Source organism: Homalodisca vitripennis, chromosome 6 (assembly GCF_021130785.1).
Source record: "Homalodisca vitripennis isolate AUS2020 chromosome 6, UT_GWSS_2.1, whole genome shotgun sequence".
Lineage (NCBI taxonomy): Eukaryota > Metazoa > Arthropoda > Insecta > Hemiptera > Cicadellidae > Homalodisca > Homalodisca vitripennis.
Genome location: NC_060212.1, coordinates 115,725,144 through 115,743,170, shown reverse-complemented (window position 1 = coordinate 115,743,170; position 18,027 = coordinate 115,725,144). Strand labels below are relative to the sequence as shown.

The window sequence follows — 18,027 nt, the reverse complement described above, 5'->3', positions numbered from 1 at the left end:
TAAGAACAGGGTGTCCAGCAGCCTTGAAAATCGGGAAGAGCGGGAATTATGCTTGAATTTTACCTGCCTTGAATAGGGCGGGAATTATGCTTGTATTTTATAGAAAATCGGGAATTTTGATTTTTAACGCCGCTGCCGTTACTAATGCAAGGCGCCCACTGCGACCGTCCCGGCCTTTTTGTTGAAATACACGCAATCAAATGGATACCCGCCCACTGCGGGCGGCCCGGCCCGGCCTTTTTGTGAAGTCGAAATACACGCAATCAAATGGACACCCGCACACTACAGCCGGCCCGGCCTTTTTGTGAAGTCAAAATACAAGTAATCAAATCGACACCCACCAACTGCGGGCGGCCCGGCCCGGCCTTTTTGTGAAGTCGAAATACACGCAATCAAAGGGACACCCGCCCACTGCGGCCGGCCCGGCCCAGCCCAGCCCGGGATGACTCGGCCCACACGGCACCCGAAGAGCCAACCGAGGCCGGGCCGGTCGCAGTTGGTAGGTGTCCATTTGATTGCGTGTATTTCGACTTCACAAAAAGGCCGGCCCGGCCGCAGTGGGCGGTGCTAGGCCGGAGTGAACCCGGCCCGGCCTTTTTGTGCAATCGAAATACACGCAATCAAATGGGCGGGCCCGCCGGGCCAGTGGGCGTGGTTTTCATTTGATCGTATGCATTTTGACAGAGTATAAAAGTCCGGGCTGGGCTGGACCGGGCTGGGCTGGACCGGGCCGGTCGCAGTGGATGCTGTGCTTAACACGAATGAAGATATTGAAGCAACAGTTCGATTATGTTCACATCGATGTGAAATAGACAGAATACAAAGGAAATTTGGAAGTAACTCGCTCTCGTTGCAGTCGCCAAAAATGGCGTTGTAGTAGCTTTGACGAGAGATGGCATTTATATATGCTTGATGTTAAAGTAATTTGAAGAGTGGCTAAATAACCTACGCGACTATATATTGTATTTATAATATTCTCATGTTGAAGAGGTTGCCAATTCTTTGAAACATAGTGATGAATATTAAATGTTTCAATTTAAGGTAATCGAAAAATGTGATCAATTAATTATGGTGTACAATTGGATGCCTATAGGATTTATTTTAAATTTATTTGAGATATATAATTAATACGACACTTTTTTTAGTAATCTAGGTGTTTATTTACCCTTGCTATACTATTAATGGTTGTTATCATTTAACTTATTGTCAATAGCCTTATTTGTTTAAATTAATTTGTGCAATGAGTAAAGGTGCAGTACATCGTTAGTAATTCAATTGTTAAAGTTTTATAACTTTCACACATGTTTTCTAGAGAGAGTAAAACTTTTTCTGTGACAAATTTATTTTTTAACACAAAATAAATTGTAAAAAGGGCTCAACATTTGAATAGCCCATGTTTTTGACTTTTTGAGTTTAATCCTTTTTTTACAAAATGAATATTAATATATTTTTATTTATTTTAACAGTTATTTTGTTTTTATGAAACTTAATTCACCTAAAACTAACTTAACCCTCAATTTAAAATGTGTACTTAAGTTAAGTTGTGTACTTTTTATCAATAAAATTTCTACACTGGTGTTTTAATTGGCTCTAGGATGACTCTCCGAACAACTCCCTCACTGTCCAGTGTAGCACTGATGACTCCAACTCGGCTCTCTCAGAGGATGATAGATTGTACAGGCCGTCAGTAGTCAAAGCTTCTGTCAGTTTGCCAGTTACGAAAGAGGTGAATATGAACAGATTACTCCTTACTGTGGCTAAGTGTTTACATTACGTTTTGATAGTATATAAATATTAATTTAATTATTCAGAATCAGCTGTATTAATGCAGATAACATTGCATTAAAATAAAATAAATAAATAATAATAAAGAACCAAATTGAACTTGAAACAGCCCAACAATACTTTAGACAATGATTGGATTATAAACATAGAGGAAACAAACTTTCTTGACAAGCAAATTTAAAATTTTTATGTTTGATGTTTATAATTTTTCAAAGACTTCAATAATACTAAACAACGTGAGTCACTAAATGAAATGCACATGTGCAGTCAGTGTTCAGTATTAAATAGTCTCTATTTAAAAAAATCAAAAGATCAGTTTATAGTGTATATAATGATTTTACCCATTTTTTGTATGTTGTAGGAAAGTGCCAAAGAAGAGGTGGTGTGTACATGACCCCTAGTAGCACAGTAGACCGGCTTACACTGAATACAGTAAGTATTTTAAGTCAATTTGTAAATTTAGCCAAAAACTGTTATATATTTTTTGTATAACTAAAACTTAAATTGTCTAAAAAATGTCAAAACACTCCAAATTCACTAAAGTTTGTTTTTTTATATAAAGAACATTGTAATACTTCTGCTTAGTGTACCTAGTAGATATATGTTGCAGTGATGCTAATTACATTTTTAAATTTTGTCTTTGTAATTAATTGATTCAGAATAACTTTTCATTTATCATAATAATCATAGAAAAAATTTCCAAAGTTACTGATTTTTATCTTTATGTGATAGTGTTTTTGTTCAATAAAAATTAAACAAACACTGAACCCTTTTAACCCTTTGGGGAATGATCATGTGTTGACAGGGGGGTTTGTCCTACTTTTTTTTAGTTTGAGTATACAATTGTTTTATTTTCATAAAGGTCTAAAATAAACGAAAATAAATCAGTATGATCTGGGGACAACTAAAAAGCTTTATTTTAACATGACCTCAAAGGGTTAAGTACTTTTAAAATTCTATACTGAGGATAAATTGACATGCATTTTTATTGTCCCCTCCTTCTATTTTGATTTTTATGTACTTTTTGTAGCACCTGTTTACATTTATTGTGAACAATTAATTGTAATGTTTTGCTAGAAACGGCAATGTTGCAGAGTAATATGAAACCAATGATGTTACAGAAGCAGATTGAGGATTGCTGGGGTGTTGGCACCATAGTTGTTAAGTGTAATTTATCTTATCTAGTGTGTGGCTATGGATTGGACCTCCATAGCCTATCTCGTCCTCTCTGCTTTGGATACTGCCTTCACAGGTATAGCGCCCGTCTTCTTGTTACAGTTACTTCACAATTGTTCCAATTTTTTTTTTAATATTCATTATTAAATTTTTTTCAAAAACAGTCTAAAAGTTTGTATATTGGTTGAAGTTTCTTGTAAACTTAGGTACGATACAGTACTGGAAGTGTTTTATTACTTTTTTATAAAAATAAATAAATATAAAATATTAGGCCTAGACATTTTTGAAATTTTACGAAATTGTCTATTACGTGACGTTTTGCGGGATTTCTCCCCACAGACTGGTAACATGTCGTAGTAGATTATAAACGTTTTGATTAAATCCACTTTTAGGAGTGCCTCATTATTCGACTGGGTATATGTTAATGTAAGCTACTTTATTTTGTACAGTTCTTTGTTAGTTGTTTGCAATGTAAATTACTGTCAACAAGTTTTTTTTTTTCAGTATTATAATGTAAATGTATTACCGACTTGCCTCTAAATTGTGATGTTTGGTATTTGTTTATCATCCAAGAGGTTAATTGATAAGAACAGTTTTTGAGGTATTTGTAAACGAGCGTGTTTCTATTAAACCTAAATAGGTGGTATGCTAGAAAAAGATTTTTTGTTAATTGTGGAATTGTTATACTCTTATAAATGCCATTGCCAGCAATTTAACTTTTTATTATTTTATGGAGGAATTGAAAATGATAATATGGTATTTTACATGTTAACTGAGAGTACATATGAATACAATAAATTTGTTCGAACTCAGAAAATATTCCTCCATTTACGTTTCTTTTGTTATTATTTTTTTTTTTATAAACTTTCATTATACACTACAAAATATTTGGATTTCAATTGAATTTAGTTTCATATCAAACCATTTAAATAAAGTAAGGCAATTATCAATGCTATCTAAACTTTAATATGAACAATATTTCCTTGTATTTTTAATAATCTTGATATTGTTTTTTCGGCTGGACATTCCACTGTGTTATTCTGTTTTGTGCATGTTCCACTGCCTCATTTATGTATACAATCATCGAAACCATTGTGAATTTCATTCAACTATAATGACACTAAAATCCTGCTAATAAGCAATTGTATTGAATATCTGAATATAGTTAAAATCATTATGTAAAATTTGAAATTTTCCTGTGACATCCATTGGATGATAAGTGTATGTATAAATGTGAAAAGTGCTGTCAACCTTGACATATTCAAGTACCTAATATGTTTGTATCATTGTAAGTTAATTGTTATAGACAACTATGATTTACTCTGTTATTGAAGGATGTAGCAGTTAAGCTTAGACTAAGATTATAAAAGCTGAGAGAATGGGCGAGAGAAATTTTGAAATGGGTCCTATTTCATTTTATGATATTAGATAGTTATGTTTTGTATATACATTTCAATATTATTTCATTTATTTTCTGTAAACATTTTCTGTATTTTATCGAGCATTCCAAAAATAAAAAAAAAAACATTTTTTAGAACTTGAGCTCTTTTAAATTAACCTTAACTTCCTATCCTGGAGTTTTCAAACTCCAGAACAATGTTCTTCTGTTTTGATGATTCATTTAAATGTTCGTGTTGGTCCCTTTCTTTTCTTCAATTTATGGCCTTCATCAAATCTCCTGAGTTCATCATTTAATATGTAACACTTAATTTTGTAGAAGACTTCAATAAGTTTCTGGCAAAGAATTCAACAGCATTTAAAATTATGAATAATGCATTGGGCATGTTATTCATTAAATTTTGTCTTCTGTATATGATTAGTAGATGACAGTAATTTGATACAAAGTCTAATCTTTTTAAAAATATGACGATGCAGCAAAAACATCAAACATCATTGTCACTTTCGATTTTGAGTAAACCTCTATGATAAATAGTGTAGTGTGTGTATGCGGTACTTGCTGGAGGGTAAGTGTAAAATAAAAAGTCTATTACTTTACTTCCAAACTAATTATTTATTAATTACTGACACCATCAGTTGTAAAAGGTGTCATAATCAGTTATCTCTGTTCACTCATTCCACCATAATATTTTTTATTATTTACCAACTCATTTAGATCAAATAGATATTTTTTGAAATTTTTAAAACTCAGTTCACTATTTGTCTTGCCCATTCTTTTTTTTATTAATTATTAAGTTCTTGATTATTCAACCGTATTGGGTGAAAACTTTAAAAATAACAATCACTTTTATTAAATTCTTAAAGGAGGTATTTATGTTGATTATTTTAATTCCAGATTCTGAATGAATTATATTAATGGTAATACTATTATTAGACTAAAAATAAAGGTTTTGAAAGTAATGGGAATGGGAATGGATAACCTTAGGCAAGATAATACCATAAGTATAAATACAAGTATAAGAGGTTAGTCTACAAATGATCTGTAATATTATAACAAGTTACAAGTAAAACGTAGATTAGAATAAAATTTATATGGACAATGAGTTATACAGGTAAAACTAAATAGCTTATATAATTATTTACCATTTGAAATTAACAGACCAATAATATAAAACAACAGTTATCTATAATGAAGTGAATAAATACTTTTTGAATGCGAGCTACAGTTGAAGAAGTCTTCTGTGAATATTTATTTTGCTAGTTTTTAATTAAGTCAAATTAAGTCACTGAAATTAGTTTTCAAGAAGAGGCAGGTTTGGGCATTGATTTATCTAAAGAAGTTTGATTCATGATATTAAACCTCATGAAATAGGAAAGTGGTTTTGTACAAATTCTGGGTACGTTCGGAAATATTTTTAAAGCAATATCGTACCAACATATAAGTTGAAGCTTGTTCATGTAAGCAAACATGAGGAATTAAGCCGAATGTGTTATAATTTGATTTTCCAAATCTATATTATATTCATTTGAATATTTGTCAGCACTGGTATCGTGATGTGCTATCTTAAGAGAAGTTGGGTAAAGTACGAGTGTACTTAATACATAGAAAAGTTTTTTTTACACAGACATATGTTCTGTTTGAATGGAAAGCTTCTGTCCATTGGCGTATTCAAGGACAAAGGTGTTCAATTGTACCCATCTACACCTGATATAACCGGTTCGTATAAGAATTCTCACCTCTAAAATACGAGTAATTGCTGGGTATACCATTTTAGAATGAAGAGAAATATGCTTAAGAGTCTTTGTTGAAAATTAAGTCACATATGTTTAGGCGTATATGGAGTTTCAAGAATCCAATTATCAGATATTTATTCTGATTGGGTGTATAATTCTTTGGAATAATTACAATATTTCTAAACTACTTTGTATTTATCATCAAATAAAATTAAGGAATAATTACCTTTTAAACACCCTGTTAACCCATGGCCTATTAAGATAATTTTAATTCATCGGTACATACATCAAAAGTACTTATACTTGATTCTAAACTGGTATGCGTTATATTTTTTGGAAATTTTAACGTTATTATTACTTGTATTATGCAATTTAATGTTACTGTCTGCTAGTTAGTTGCCTGCTGCCTATCGGAGGCTTTGCTTTTACCATTATTTATTTCGATGGCAGGGATTCCATGGGGTAAAAGTTTAAAAACTGTTATAAAGAGGAATTTGTCTCAAAACATACAAATGTTTCACTTAAACTTAGGTTTTAGTATCTCAGTTGTAATTAATTGCTAAAATCAAAATTATGTTGTTATACTAATGGTTTATAATTCATGTTCTATATAGAGTTTTTTGGGGGAATCCGTGTAGAATGTAAATTATAAACAAGTAATATTAATATATAATCATACCTTTAACTATGCATTGGCATTAAGACAATTACTAATTGAAAATTCAGTTGTAAACTTTAGCCCCATGTTAAAAGCAGAGCCTAAGATGTACCGCTGGCAGCTAACTTGTGTTAAGTCTTAGTGCAAAAATAGTATAAATCCTTGAATTGGGACATTAAATTATATTCTACTTAAGAATTAAGAATTATCATTACAGGACGTTTAAATTCAAATTACTGTAAAAAATGTTCTTTTTAATTTAATATATTAAATTTAAAAAGTAAACAAACTGTCTGACAAGCAAACAAATAAACTTTCTGGTTAGTAAATACAATTAAAAAGAAATCCATTAAAAATCTAATCACAAAGAAAATCACGATTGGTTTTTAACGATTTTAGCAAATGTTTACGTTTTCAACCGATTGTATTAATTGGTTGTGTAGACTTTAATGCCATTAAACAACTAGGCCTATGGGTTAAAAACATTGTATCATTTATGTATTCAAAGTAGTTGAAGGTATAACTGACGCAAATTGTAATCCAATTGAATAACACTTATTACTTATTAATTTAATTAGTTTCGAGTGGAATGTAATTTATTTTGGTGAACATATGTACACATGTATACACTCTGCGATTTTGGTATAAAAAGTGAAAATGTTCAAATTAACAAAATAAGTAATGTTGCATATAATGGTGAATAATTATATGTATTCTGTTACTTTACTCTGAGAAAAATTGGTTTAACATATTGGTTTTGTCCTCCATTTAACTCAGTATTAGTCATGGTCATCTGGATCATAGTCGTGTACAATATAGAACTATTAGAACAATTATTTCATGTACAACATATGGGAGTTTCAAGTTTTACTTCTCTATTTTATCTTTTTAGTTTTTCAGTATTTAAATTTTATAAATACCAATAAACTTAATAATATCATACATAACAGAAGAAAGAAGGTTTGTTTCCACCCTGCACTGGTATAGAGATGTATGGTAAAAGAATTATATAAACGAAGGTGATTAAAGTTTAGTATTCCTTTGATATTTATCAATGCATGGGGATTTCTCAATTAAAATAAAAAATATTAATGACTGTAAATTAACCCTTCAACGTAAGTAATTTTGTGAGTTTGCTTACTGCGACTTCCGTCATTAGTTGGCCACCCAGTCACTGCTATTTCCATGTTTATAAGGTTATTTTTTTAAATATAGTAAAAAATAACTGTTTGAAATAATGAGAACACGTATAATATAAGTTATGTTGTAACTTTTCACATTGTATAATACCGTAACAACATTTTTATAGTTAGGCTAGGCCTACAAGACCAATTAACTACAACACTTGTACACTATTTAGCTTTTGTTGTGTTTCAAAAATATTTAGACTCGTATTGCCTAAAACGGTAATATTTTAACACTGAGTAATAAAAAACATGTAAACCAAGCGTTTCTTATTAGCAGTAAATGTAACGGATAATAGGATTTGGCACATATGCCACTATACAATAGAAACTGATACAAAATGTATAACACTGTGTTTCATGGATTTAAATCCACCCATAAAAGTACTTAAAACCTGCAATATGCAGCAATGGACTGCTACTAAAAAAATGAATAAATTCTTCCAATGGTAATAACAAACTTTTAAATATAACGTTTAAACAATCAGTTGATGGATGTAAATAATCTGTTAGGTTAAAGATAACTAGCTGAATAAAACAAAGCATACTAATGACAAAATGATACAATGATTGATAGTGGCATAAAATTCACTTGTTACCCACAGTGTTTTTCATTTTGGTGTATGATACTCGTAATGCGTTTCTAAAGATAAAAGAAACATAAATAAGAAGGTGGACAATGAAGGTATTTATACATAACCAACGATAACAATCCTTATCGCCAGGTCAAAGTCTTTCTTTTTCTTTACTTACCGTGCAGCAGCCTCATAATTGCACATGGCATTTAAATCGGTTATGTGAGTTTGTAACATTTTTCAGCTCTCCAGCATTAATTATATCAAACCCTCTAGAATTTTGATATTTTTCAGATAAGAACTATTTAAAGAGGTGGTTTCGTTAATGCCATTAAAAAGATAATTCTAGAGGGTTTGATCACGAACGCAAATGCTCGAGAGCTCAAAAACTGTATAAACCCACATAACTATTATGTACTAATACTCTCAGTGTGAGTTGAAGACTGCACTTGAAAAGAACATTAATTTCTGTATTATAATAGTTTATATCTTTGTTTTCGACTCTTCATTTGACCTACTTTAACATTAATAACAAATATATCTCAGTATAAAAAACATCATGGTTGACAAGTGAATTGTATATAGTTACCCTGTTTACACAAAAGCCATATTCATGAAAACCACGGCAGTGCGGTGGGTTTTCCGACCATGACTCACAGAAAACTACGCTGAAGGGTTAATTGTTATAAGTTTAGTAAGAATGTTCTAGATATATCTCGATAAGGTTGTTATCTTTACAAAATTGTGTCATATGATTTACAGATATAAATATAATCTTACTGCATACTCAAATTAAGTATGTAAGGTACTTAAGAGGTTTCCATAAGAAATACTTGATTTTATGTGCAAATTTGTAATTGTTGAGCTTAAGTAACACTTAAGTACCATGTCAAAGTTGGCTCATTTGTGCTATACAAAAGTTAGTATTGGAACTTGCCACCAGAACTTTGGACATTTTACTTAGACTTGATTTCTCAAAATGAAGAGAATCCTTCAGAATTCCTTTTTCCGTGCGCTCACTTTTTGAACACAGCTTTTTGTCACCTATTATTAAGAAATATATATTTTAAATATTTGATCAAATAAGGAGATTTTACAAAAGTGTTCATGTCAATAGCTTAGTAGCACAAGTGAAAACGGTAAGGCAGAAGCAGATGGTAAAGTGACATTTTATTGTGAAAAAAAGGTTTCTTGAATTTTTAAGTATCCTGTGTTTGTATATAAACTTGGTAAAAAGAGAAGGCAAATTTAACCAGTTGTATTGAATCTAGATTAGTCACATTTAAACCACTGAATAGTTATTACTTGCAAAATGGAATTGTTTTTATTAAATACATTTCAGTAATTCAAATTTAACCAGTTGTATTGAATCTAGATTAGTCACATTTAAACCACTGAATAGTTATTACTTGCAAAATGGAATTGTTTTTATTAAATACATTTCAGTAATTCAAATTTAACCAGTTGTATTGAATCTAGATTAGTCACATTTAAACCACTGAATAGTTATTACTTGCAAAATGGAATTGTTTTTATTAAATACATTTCAGTAATTCAAATTTTCACCATAGAGTAAAGTTCATTTTAAGGGAAATAACAATGTTAGATGCTTTCTGTATATCCTTATATTTTATGTGCTGACAGTTTTTCGAGATGGTCTGGGTGTAAAAATTCAGTCACTTAAAAATATGTAAGTAATATTTTTCGTCTCAGTGTTTCAGTTTAACTTAGATATGTAAACCCAGTATCATTTCCTTCAAGAGATTGTAAAAATTTAAATAGGTACTTTCTGGTTAAATGGGAGCCACCCATTCAGAGCACGGTGCTCCTGTTATAACTTTTGGAAAGCCATAATATTTTTAAAAATATACCTTGTAAAAGGAACTATCGAACAGGCTGGCAGTAATGTCCTGGGCTATCATTACGAGCGGCAGCATCACCTTCTGTGATAGCGACGAACGAAAAATCATCCCGTGTGTTAGTACCGATTAGTAAAATATAAAAATCTAAAGCTTCTGACCAAAAATGCTAGAGAGATCTAAAAATATCTCAAAATAAAATATACGGTAAGATTGCGAGTACTGATAAGCCACACGGGCAAGTTGTTTAAATATTCTTAAACCACACGGTCTAATGATCTTGACCGATTCGGGCAAGATATAACTTCCCCGATCTTGATAGCTATCTCAAAGTGAAGAAAAATTATTCTCTACAATACACGTAGTAAAATCATAACAGTTGCAGTGTGCTCTGGATTGGTGGCCTCCGTTTAATCTGGAAGTACTGGTTGTGGTAAATAATTGGAAATGGTCAGCATAATATAAAAATGTGAATAAAAATACAATAAATAAAATGTTATGTTACATACACTTAGTAAGTGCATTGATTGTATAAAATTATATAAGGTGAAAATAAAATAAAATAAATTTTTTTTATTAAGATAATAAAAAATTAAAGAAATTAAAGGGCTTGGATGATGTTTATCAGCCAACCTGAAATTAGGTTAAGTAATATTGTTTCTTTTTAAGTTGAATAGGGCCTCTTAAAATAGGCAATCCAAATACTGTTATCCAGTATGTAAATAGCAATCAAAATATTCAGATCTTCTGGGAGGAAAAATGTTAGCTGGACTCTTCATATGTGTATAACAATCGTGGATATACATTTTACAGATATGTTGAAGAGAAATCGTTTTCAATTTAAAAGTAATGAATTGATTTATATGAATCATATATTATAATTTAGTTTTAATATTTTAAAAACTATGTTTTTTAAAAATCATTATTATGTCATATACTATTTGTACTAATCGTATCAGTTCATGTTTCATGGCAGTGTGTAGGTAGTAAAATTGTGATGGCCAGAGTGGTTTGAGTCTTTTTATATTTTGCCAATATTTTTAGATAATTTTTGATTGTTACACTTTGTGTAATTTTTATAAACGTCAAGTTAGTTGAAAACTAAAAAACTTGAAAAACTGGGTTTTTTTAGAGTGTGGACTGTATAGAAAGTAATGACATTTTGTTTAGGGCTTGAAGGAATGGAGAAACAGCGTCTTCATTTAGAATAGCCTAACTTGGTGAGTGTTTGGTAGTTGTGAAGGCTTCTCTGCATTTGTGCTTCAGAATTAAAATCAATATTGTTGTTCACATCGGCTTTGATCACCATTCTGACAATAACGTTTTGTGTCCTGAAAAAAATTGTAGTCAAATTGCATGTTATGTATTAACCTGTTTCTTAAATGTGTGGAAAATATTCTTTTGCAGATGACTTCAATTTTTGTGGACTTCCATGGATCTTCTGAATCTCTTCGATATGGACACTGGCTCGACTAGGCCATCAACCTCTACCATCGGTTAGCAGCGACCAGCGAACACATCAGACCCTGAATCAGTCTGGAATCTTGCAATCTCGATAGATGACATGGAGTTAATAAAAATATAATGTCTATGACTTCTACGTTTTTCCCCTTAAAAACAATTGCATCTTGGAAAATACTTTTTGAATGTAGGAGCCATACGAATGTTGGTTCTGTAATATTGATGCAGACTGGCTCTTACTGCGTCCAGCAAGAGGTACTGGATTAATAAATTCAAAAGTTTGCTTGTCTATAACAGTCTGAATATTTAACACTGCCTGGGTATCCATAAATTCGCTACTGGGTTACCTCTATATTTATTCAACTCATTATTTTAATACTTCTAATACTGTACGCGTATTTTTCGTATAGTGTTTCTATACAGTTTGTACTCCAGTTGTTCCATTTATAACCCAGAAAAAAAATACCAATTAGTATCATTTATAACTCAGAAAATTAAGTTTTTGTTGTAGGATTTTGAGAATTAGAAGAAAGAACAAGATATAGCTGCTTTAATGCAAATTCTTGTAACGGTCATTGAGTAAAGACTTGGCATGTTTTTAGAAGATATTCATCCTCGTCGTATTTATCACACTACAAAAGTTAAACCAATGACCTGCCAATTTTAGCACAAGGTTTTCATAGTTTTGTATTATGGTATAAATGGTTTCTTAACTCTTAAAAGCGATTATTATTGTCTTGATTTGATAGTAAATGTCTTGCAACAACATGAAATAACACACTGATCCTATCTTCCACTCAAACCAACCACCGTTAATTCAAGGTGCACTCTCCCACCAGCTTTTCCTCAGACTAGTAAATCCGATACAAGTATATACCAGAGCACACAAATCCCTAACTTCAGGCACGGATATTGAACACTTGACTAAGGCCAACTCCTGTATCCGAGAGTAGAGCCTTAGACATGCAGCCATGCTGACTTGATGCTTTGAATGTTCAGATCACTTATATCGTTACACTGATTCTTGCACCTTGTGAATCCGTCGAGGATTTATGATGTTTGTCAATGTGTGACAGAACGATTCCGTCGAAGTAGGCCAATGGATTAAAGCGTGGGCTAAAAATGATTATTATTTGTGATCCACAATTCTAATATTTGATTTATGTCTAGGTTATGCTTTAGGTAACTTATTGCTCCAAATCCAAGTTTTTAAGAACTTTTATTTTACTTCATTGCGATTACTTATATTTCACTCTCATTCTCAGCTTCAATTTCATGGGTATCCGTACTAAATATAACAAAATCTGAGTTTCGAGGTCATTTATAAACTCGAGTACCTAAACCAAACACGAATTTATTTTTCGCAAATAACAAAAATTTTTCTTTTAGGTCAATAATAATATTGTCTTTTTTTTGATAGCCAATAGATTTTTACATTTATTTTGTAATAATTAAATTTCTGTTGGAGTAAATAATAACACAATACTAACATGGCCAAACTGAAGATTTATGCATGTGTTTGATTTGACAAACGACAAAAGAACCTTAATGCCAGGTAAGTCCTCTTCGGTGTGGGCTTATGGTCCGTCTCACCCCTTCCTCCCCACCCGCCCAAGTAAAACCAAGCAGCTTTTATGGTCTGCTGTCTTTGAGCTATTACAGTAGTTTATTTGGATTAAATTATTTTAGGTATGGTTGGTAACCCTTATGTATAAATATATATATATATATATATATATATATATATATATATATATATAAAATTAACTAAATAGGCATACTATTATTGTATTACAAATATATTTTAATAAAACGAAATAGCCTTAAATCTTTTCAAAACTACTTTGTTTTATTAAATATTATTTGTAATATATACTTTATGCTAACCAGTATGTACTATGGTATGTTTTGTTTGGCTTGTGTTCATACTAAACATCAATTTTATCCTGTTTTAACAAATGTCTACATATTGTGTCTGAATCATGCAAATGCAAAAAGAATAAGTTACAGGAATAGGGATGAACTTGATAATATTGTAAAGGGAGAGAATAATATTGCCGTTCTTATCAAATTTTTTTTCTGGCCATCCAAGTTTCATGTACTACCTACACACGCCATAAACTAGTTCCACGTTGTCTGTTATTAATGTATATATTTTGTTCATATCATGCACTTTGTTGAAAACGTCTACAGTGTATTATAATTGAGATTTGTTAACTGTAAATTACTACGTAAAACAAAGGAACTAATATAAGTTGTGTAATCTTGTGTAAGTATAAAACTTCAGTTGATGTATAAAAAAGTTTGCTTTTATGTTTTTTTATCTGTGTTTAGGCAGTAATTTGCTCAAAAGAGAGGTGACTTGTAACTTGAAGACTTTTTAAGATAGGTGAAAACAGTGGTCATGTAAAACTGTAAATTGTTGACAGAACGAGAGCCAACGGAGAGTTTGGGACATGTTTTGTGTGAAGGCAAGACGTTCATAGGGTAGTTTTTGTAATTGTATCAAAATAGTGTTCATAAAATATAGGACTTGCATGTGTACAACAAGAAATGTTTATCATATAAATTAAGTGATGAATTTTAGTTTTAAGATATAACAAAAATGTGCTGGTGTAAAATGTGTAGTTGAATATAAATATTGGTAACGTTAAAGGGACAAGTAAAGAGATCGTATTAAGTGAAGGTAGTATCAAACGCATTGAGTCACGTATTACATATTGTCTTCTTCTGAACGTTGATGTAGACTATATGTAGTAGTATGTTTTATCTTTTAGTTTACTGTGAGGACAACGTGAAATTTGAGAGTAGTTTTAATGTTACACGTCATACACTGATCACTTTCGCAAATCGTCTTCCGTTAGTAGGTAAATTAAATTTGTTGGATAGTTTAAACGTAATCTATCGGTAAATTACATGATGGGTACACGCATTAGTAGGATGACTATGGAGATGAGCTCTAATTTTTGTAATTATAAGTATTGATAAATGTACAATCATATTGATTTTTTACTGTAAACTGTTTTATCAAGTGTTCAATGAGTTAGTCAATGGATGCAAAAATGTTCATGTCGGGTTTAATAGAGTGATTATTTTGCGTGTTCTTCACAAACTGGTGGCAGATGTTTTTATGAAGTAAATACAACAGTTTAGTGTCTAACTTAACAAACAAGGTGCTCCGTAAGCCTCTTGAGTTGGGAGGAGAAAGTGAGCAAAGTTGTATCAATGCACCGTTTTTGTTCTTGAATGGTACCTCATATGTTTTTGTACCGCTTAAGTCATGCAATGATGGAAAATAATATACTAAGCTGATTGTCAGTGTTTTTATTGTATATAGTGATTAAAATAAAAATATTCTGTATTGTTGAGAAAATTGTACAGAACAATGTGATATTGGCAGAAACATTATCTTTACATGTTGTTTCTTTAAAGGGTTTTTTCAGTGCCACTGTTATTTTAATTGATTATATTACACGTTTTATAAGTGAAAACTGTTCAAACATACTTACAAATATTTATTGACCTACCCGAGAATTGAGCTTGGGACCTCTCAGTAAAGAGCCGCAGCCTTACCTCTATGCTACGATGAAGGTCTAATATTGATAGTCTTTGTACCAGAGTCTCATTTACTTTTTCACTTACATTTTTTGTCTTTGTTAGAAAGTTAGTGGATCCCAAAGTGAGGCTTTCTAAATTTTTTCAGTAATTGAAAATGAGTAGAAATGGAAATGTTTAAACGTAACTCTACCTCAATGTCTAACTGAATGCAACCAGTATAAATTCCTCCAACTCCGCTACATAAGTAGACATAATTTGTAACTTATATTTCAACTGTAAATGTAAACTGATTCTTACAAATTTATTTTTTGTATGTATAGTATTTGAAAAACTAAAGTTTAATATATTATAATTATCTTTTTTGTTCAACAAGTAAGGTTTTATCATTCAAAATAGATGAATACACTTTATAAACTCCTAGAAATATTATATATATATATATATATATATATATATATATATATATATAAAATTTATTTTAAACTTACTATTGCGTTCTGAGTTCCAGGTATTCCAAAAATAATGTTAAATTTGTTTGTTCCTTGTTTAATTAAATGTATTTCACAATTTACATTTTAGGGATATATTTAATCAGGTTGCTATTAAATTTTCAACCTTACATTCTTGTGGCTTAATCACAAATCTAGGAATGAACCTATCTCAGATCTTACTCTCCTTGTATCAGATTTTTATGACATTCTTTAACATCTAAGTTATGACTATGTGTAGTGCCAAAGAAACAAACAAGTACGGTGAACCAGTATATATCAGAGAAGTGGGGCAGGGGTGTGTATTAACAATGCGTGGCATACTGCAGTAGTTTGGCCACTTGTGTTTGTTTTTTTTAGGTGTAGAAACTTCGAGTATAATAAAACAAGGAGTCATAGATAAGTGTCTCGAGATCCAAATTTTTAGCTCACATTTAGGTCAAGTTCCTCTGTATTATAGATATAGGAATCTTCCTATTCCTTCAGAACTGGAACGGGGGTCTCATCAAAAACTTGTGGTTTAACCGTTATTAGCAAGTAACCACATAATTAAGACCTCATAACTTTCTGCTCGTGTGAGTCATAACATTTTTTATATACTTTAAATAAATATCACACCAATTATCATTCCGTTTGGAACCTTTGTAATTTTTCTTGGAGATCTGAGATTTATTCCAATATCAGCATTGTTTGTCCAAACAAAGTATAACTTTATACAGCACAGTATGAAAATAAAAACCCGTAGATAAAAATTCTACAAAATTGAAGTTATCATTTAAACACTCTTTGACAGAGTACTACTGGATAGTAAATTTTCGAAGAGACTAAATTGTTTGTCTCAATTTAATTTCAATTATTAAGGATTATAGTTTACTTTTTAATTAAGTTTTTTGTTGTATTATGTTGTTTATTTATTGGTTAATTTTTATGATTTTTGGATTGCTGGTACATTCTGGCCTATCTGATGTTCATCATAATTGGTGTAGGATATCGTTAAATTAAGAAAAAGAGTGTTTATGTAAATAATGGTAATATATAAGTGGGAAATATAGATATTATAATTTGAATTTTATTAATTAAAATATTTAAACATTCTTAAGTTTATTTAGTAATTACCATGAGTTCTCTATTTATTAACCCCATTCATATAAATTAGACCTGCAGTAACCTATTTTACATACATGTTTGTTTAATCCAAACGAAAATGAATTACATTGAGATGTAGTATATTCCTGTTGAAAAAAGTTATTCTGAAAGCAATAGATCCGGTTAATAGATATTTATCAATAATGTAATGTTAAGGATTGTGAATGTAAATTCTTTCTGTACATTCATTGTATACTTGTACTGATTTTAAAATTTAATAAAAATATATACCCTTTCTCCTATACTGCCTGTTTTTATTTCAGAAACCTGACTGACATTTAGCTTATCACCATAGAATAATAAAATAGACTGAAAATAATAAAATAATTTCTCATATATTCAACCAGATTCATATTCCTGTTCGGATTGTACTGAAAATGTGTAATAATCTGCAATCTGATCTCTATCTTAGGTGGATGACTGACTTAACACAACTACAATCTGGGTTAAAGTAAATAAATCATACCAGAATGTTGTGACACATATAAGTAAGATATTACAACTTAGGATGTCACAAACAGCGGCATAGATATGGGAGGTTTAGGGGGTCCTCATCCCCCCCCACAAATCCTAGAGAAATTAAAGAAATTCTTTACGTATAATTTGTATAAAACTCTTTTAAATAAATAACCCGCTGTTTATTATATATTTTAAATACTTTGTTATTCACTACAAAGTTGAGGGTAAAATAAAACTGTCCAAGTTTGGTAGAGAAACTTCATCCAGAGAGATGTGTGCGAAAAGTCAGCTATACTCGGAAACTGCTTTTTCTCTTTGTGCGTGGCGTGGTACTCCGGACTTAATTCCTAGATAATATGAGAATTTTTGTAGGTTTACTTTTATTCAAGTACTAAAGTAATTGACTATTTTATAAAATGTGTTGTGTGATTTAGAATCAAAATCAAATAGCTTGTTCTGATATGTAATGGCCCAATAGTTTTGAAATATGTGGATATCTGACATGGCTGAGCAAGAAATTAACTTAGTAAATTAATAATAACTAAT

General features: G+C 30.9%; 1 protein-coding gene across 3 annotated transcripts in view; it reads left to right on the top strand.

Moving 5' to 3' along the window:
• LOC124364767 (poly(A) polymerase type 3) overlaps positions 1 to 13,565 on the top strand; it is a 30,422-nt gene extending 16,857 nt beyond the window's left edge. Inside the window, exons 12-15 of one of the 3 annotated variants that reach the window (XR_006922653.1) lie at positions 1,595 to 1,726; positions 2,147 to 2,217; positions 2,907 to 3,037; positions 11,777 to 13,565. Coding sequence is in view for 2 of the 3 variants with exons in the window: in XM_046820496.1 (XP_046676452.1) it covers positions 1,595 to 1,726; positions 2,147 to 2,179 (165 nt within the window). In the remaining variant the exon portion in view is untranslated. Of the gene's footprint in view, positions 1 to 1,594; positions 1,727 to 2,146; positions 2,218 to 2,906; positions 5,230 to 11,776 lie in introns of those variants that run through there. The other 2 variants (XM_046820496.1, XM_046820494.1) reach the window with 2 other exon arrangements.
• The last annotated feature ends 4,462 nt before the right edge of the window (positions 13,566 to 18,027 follow it).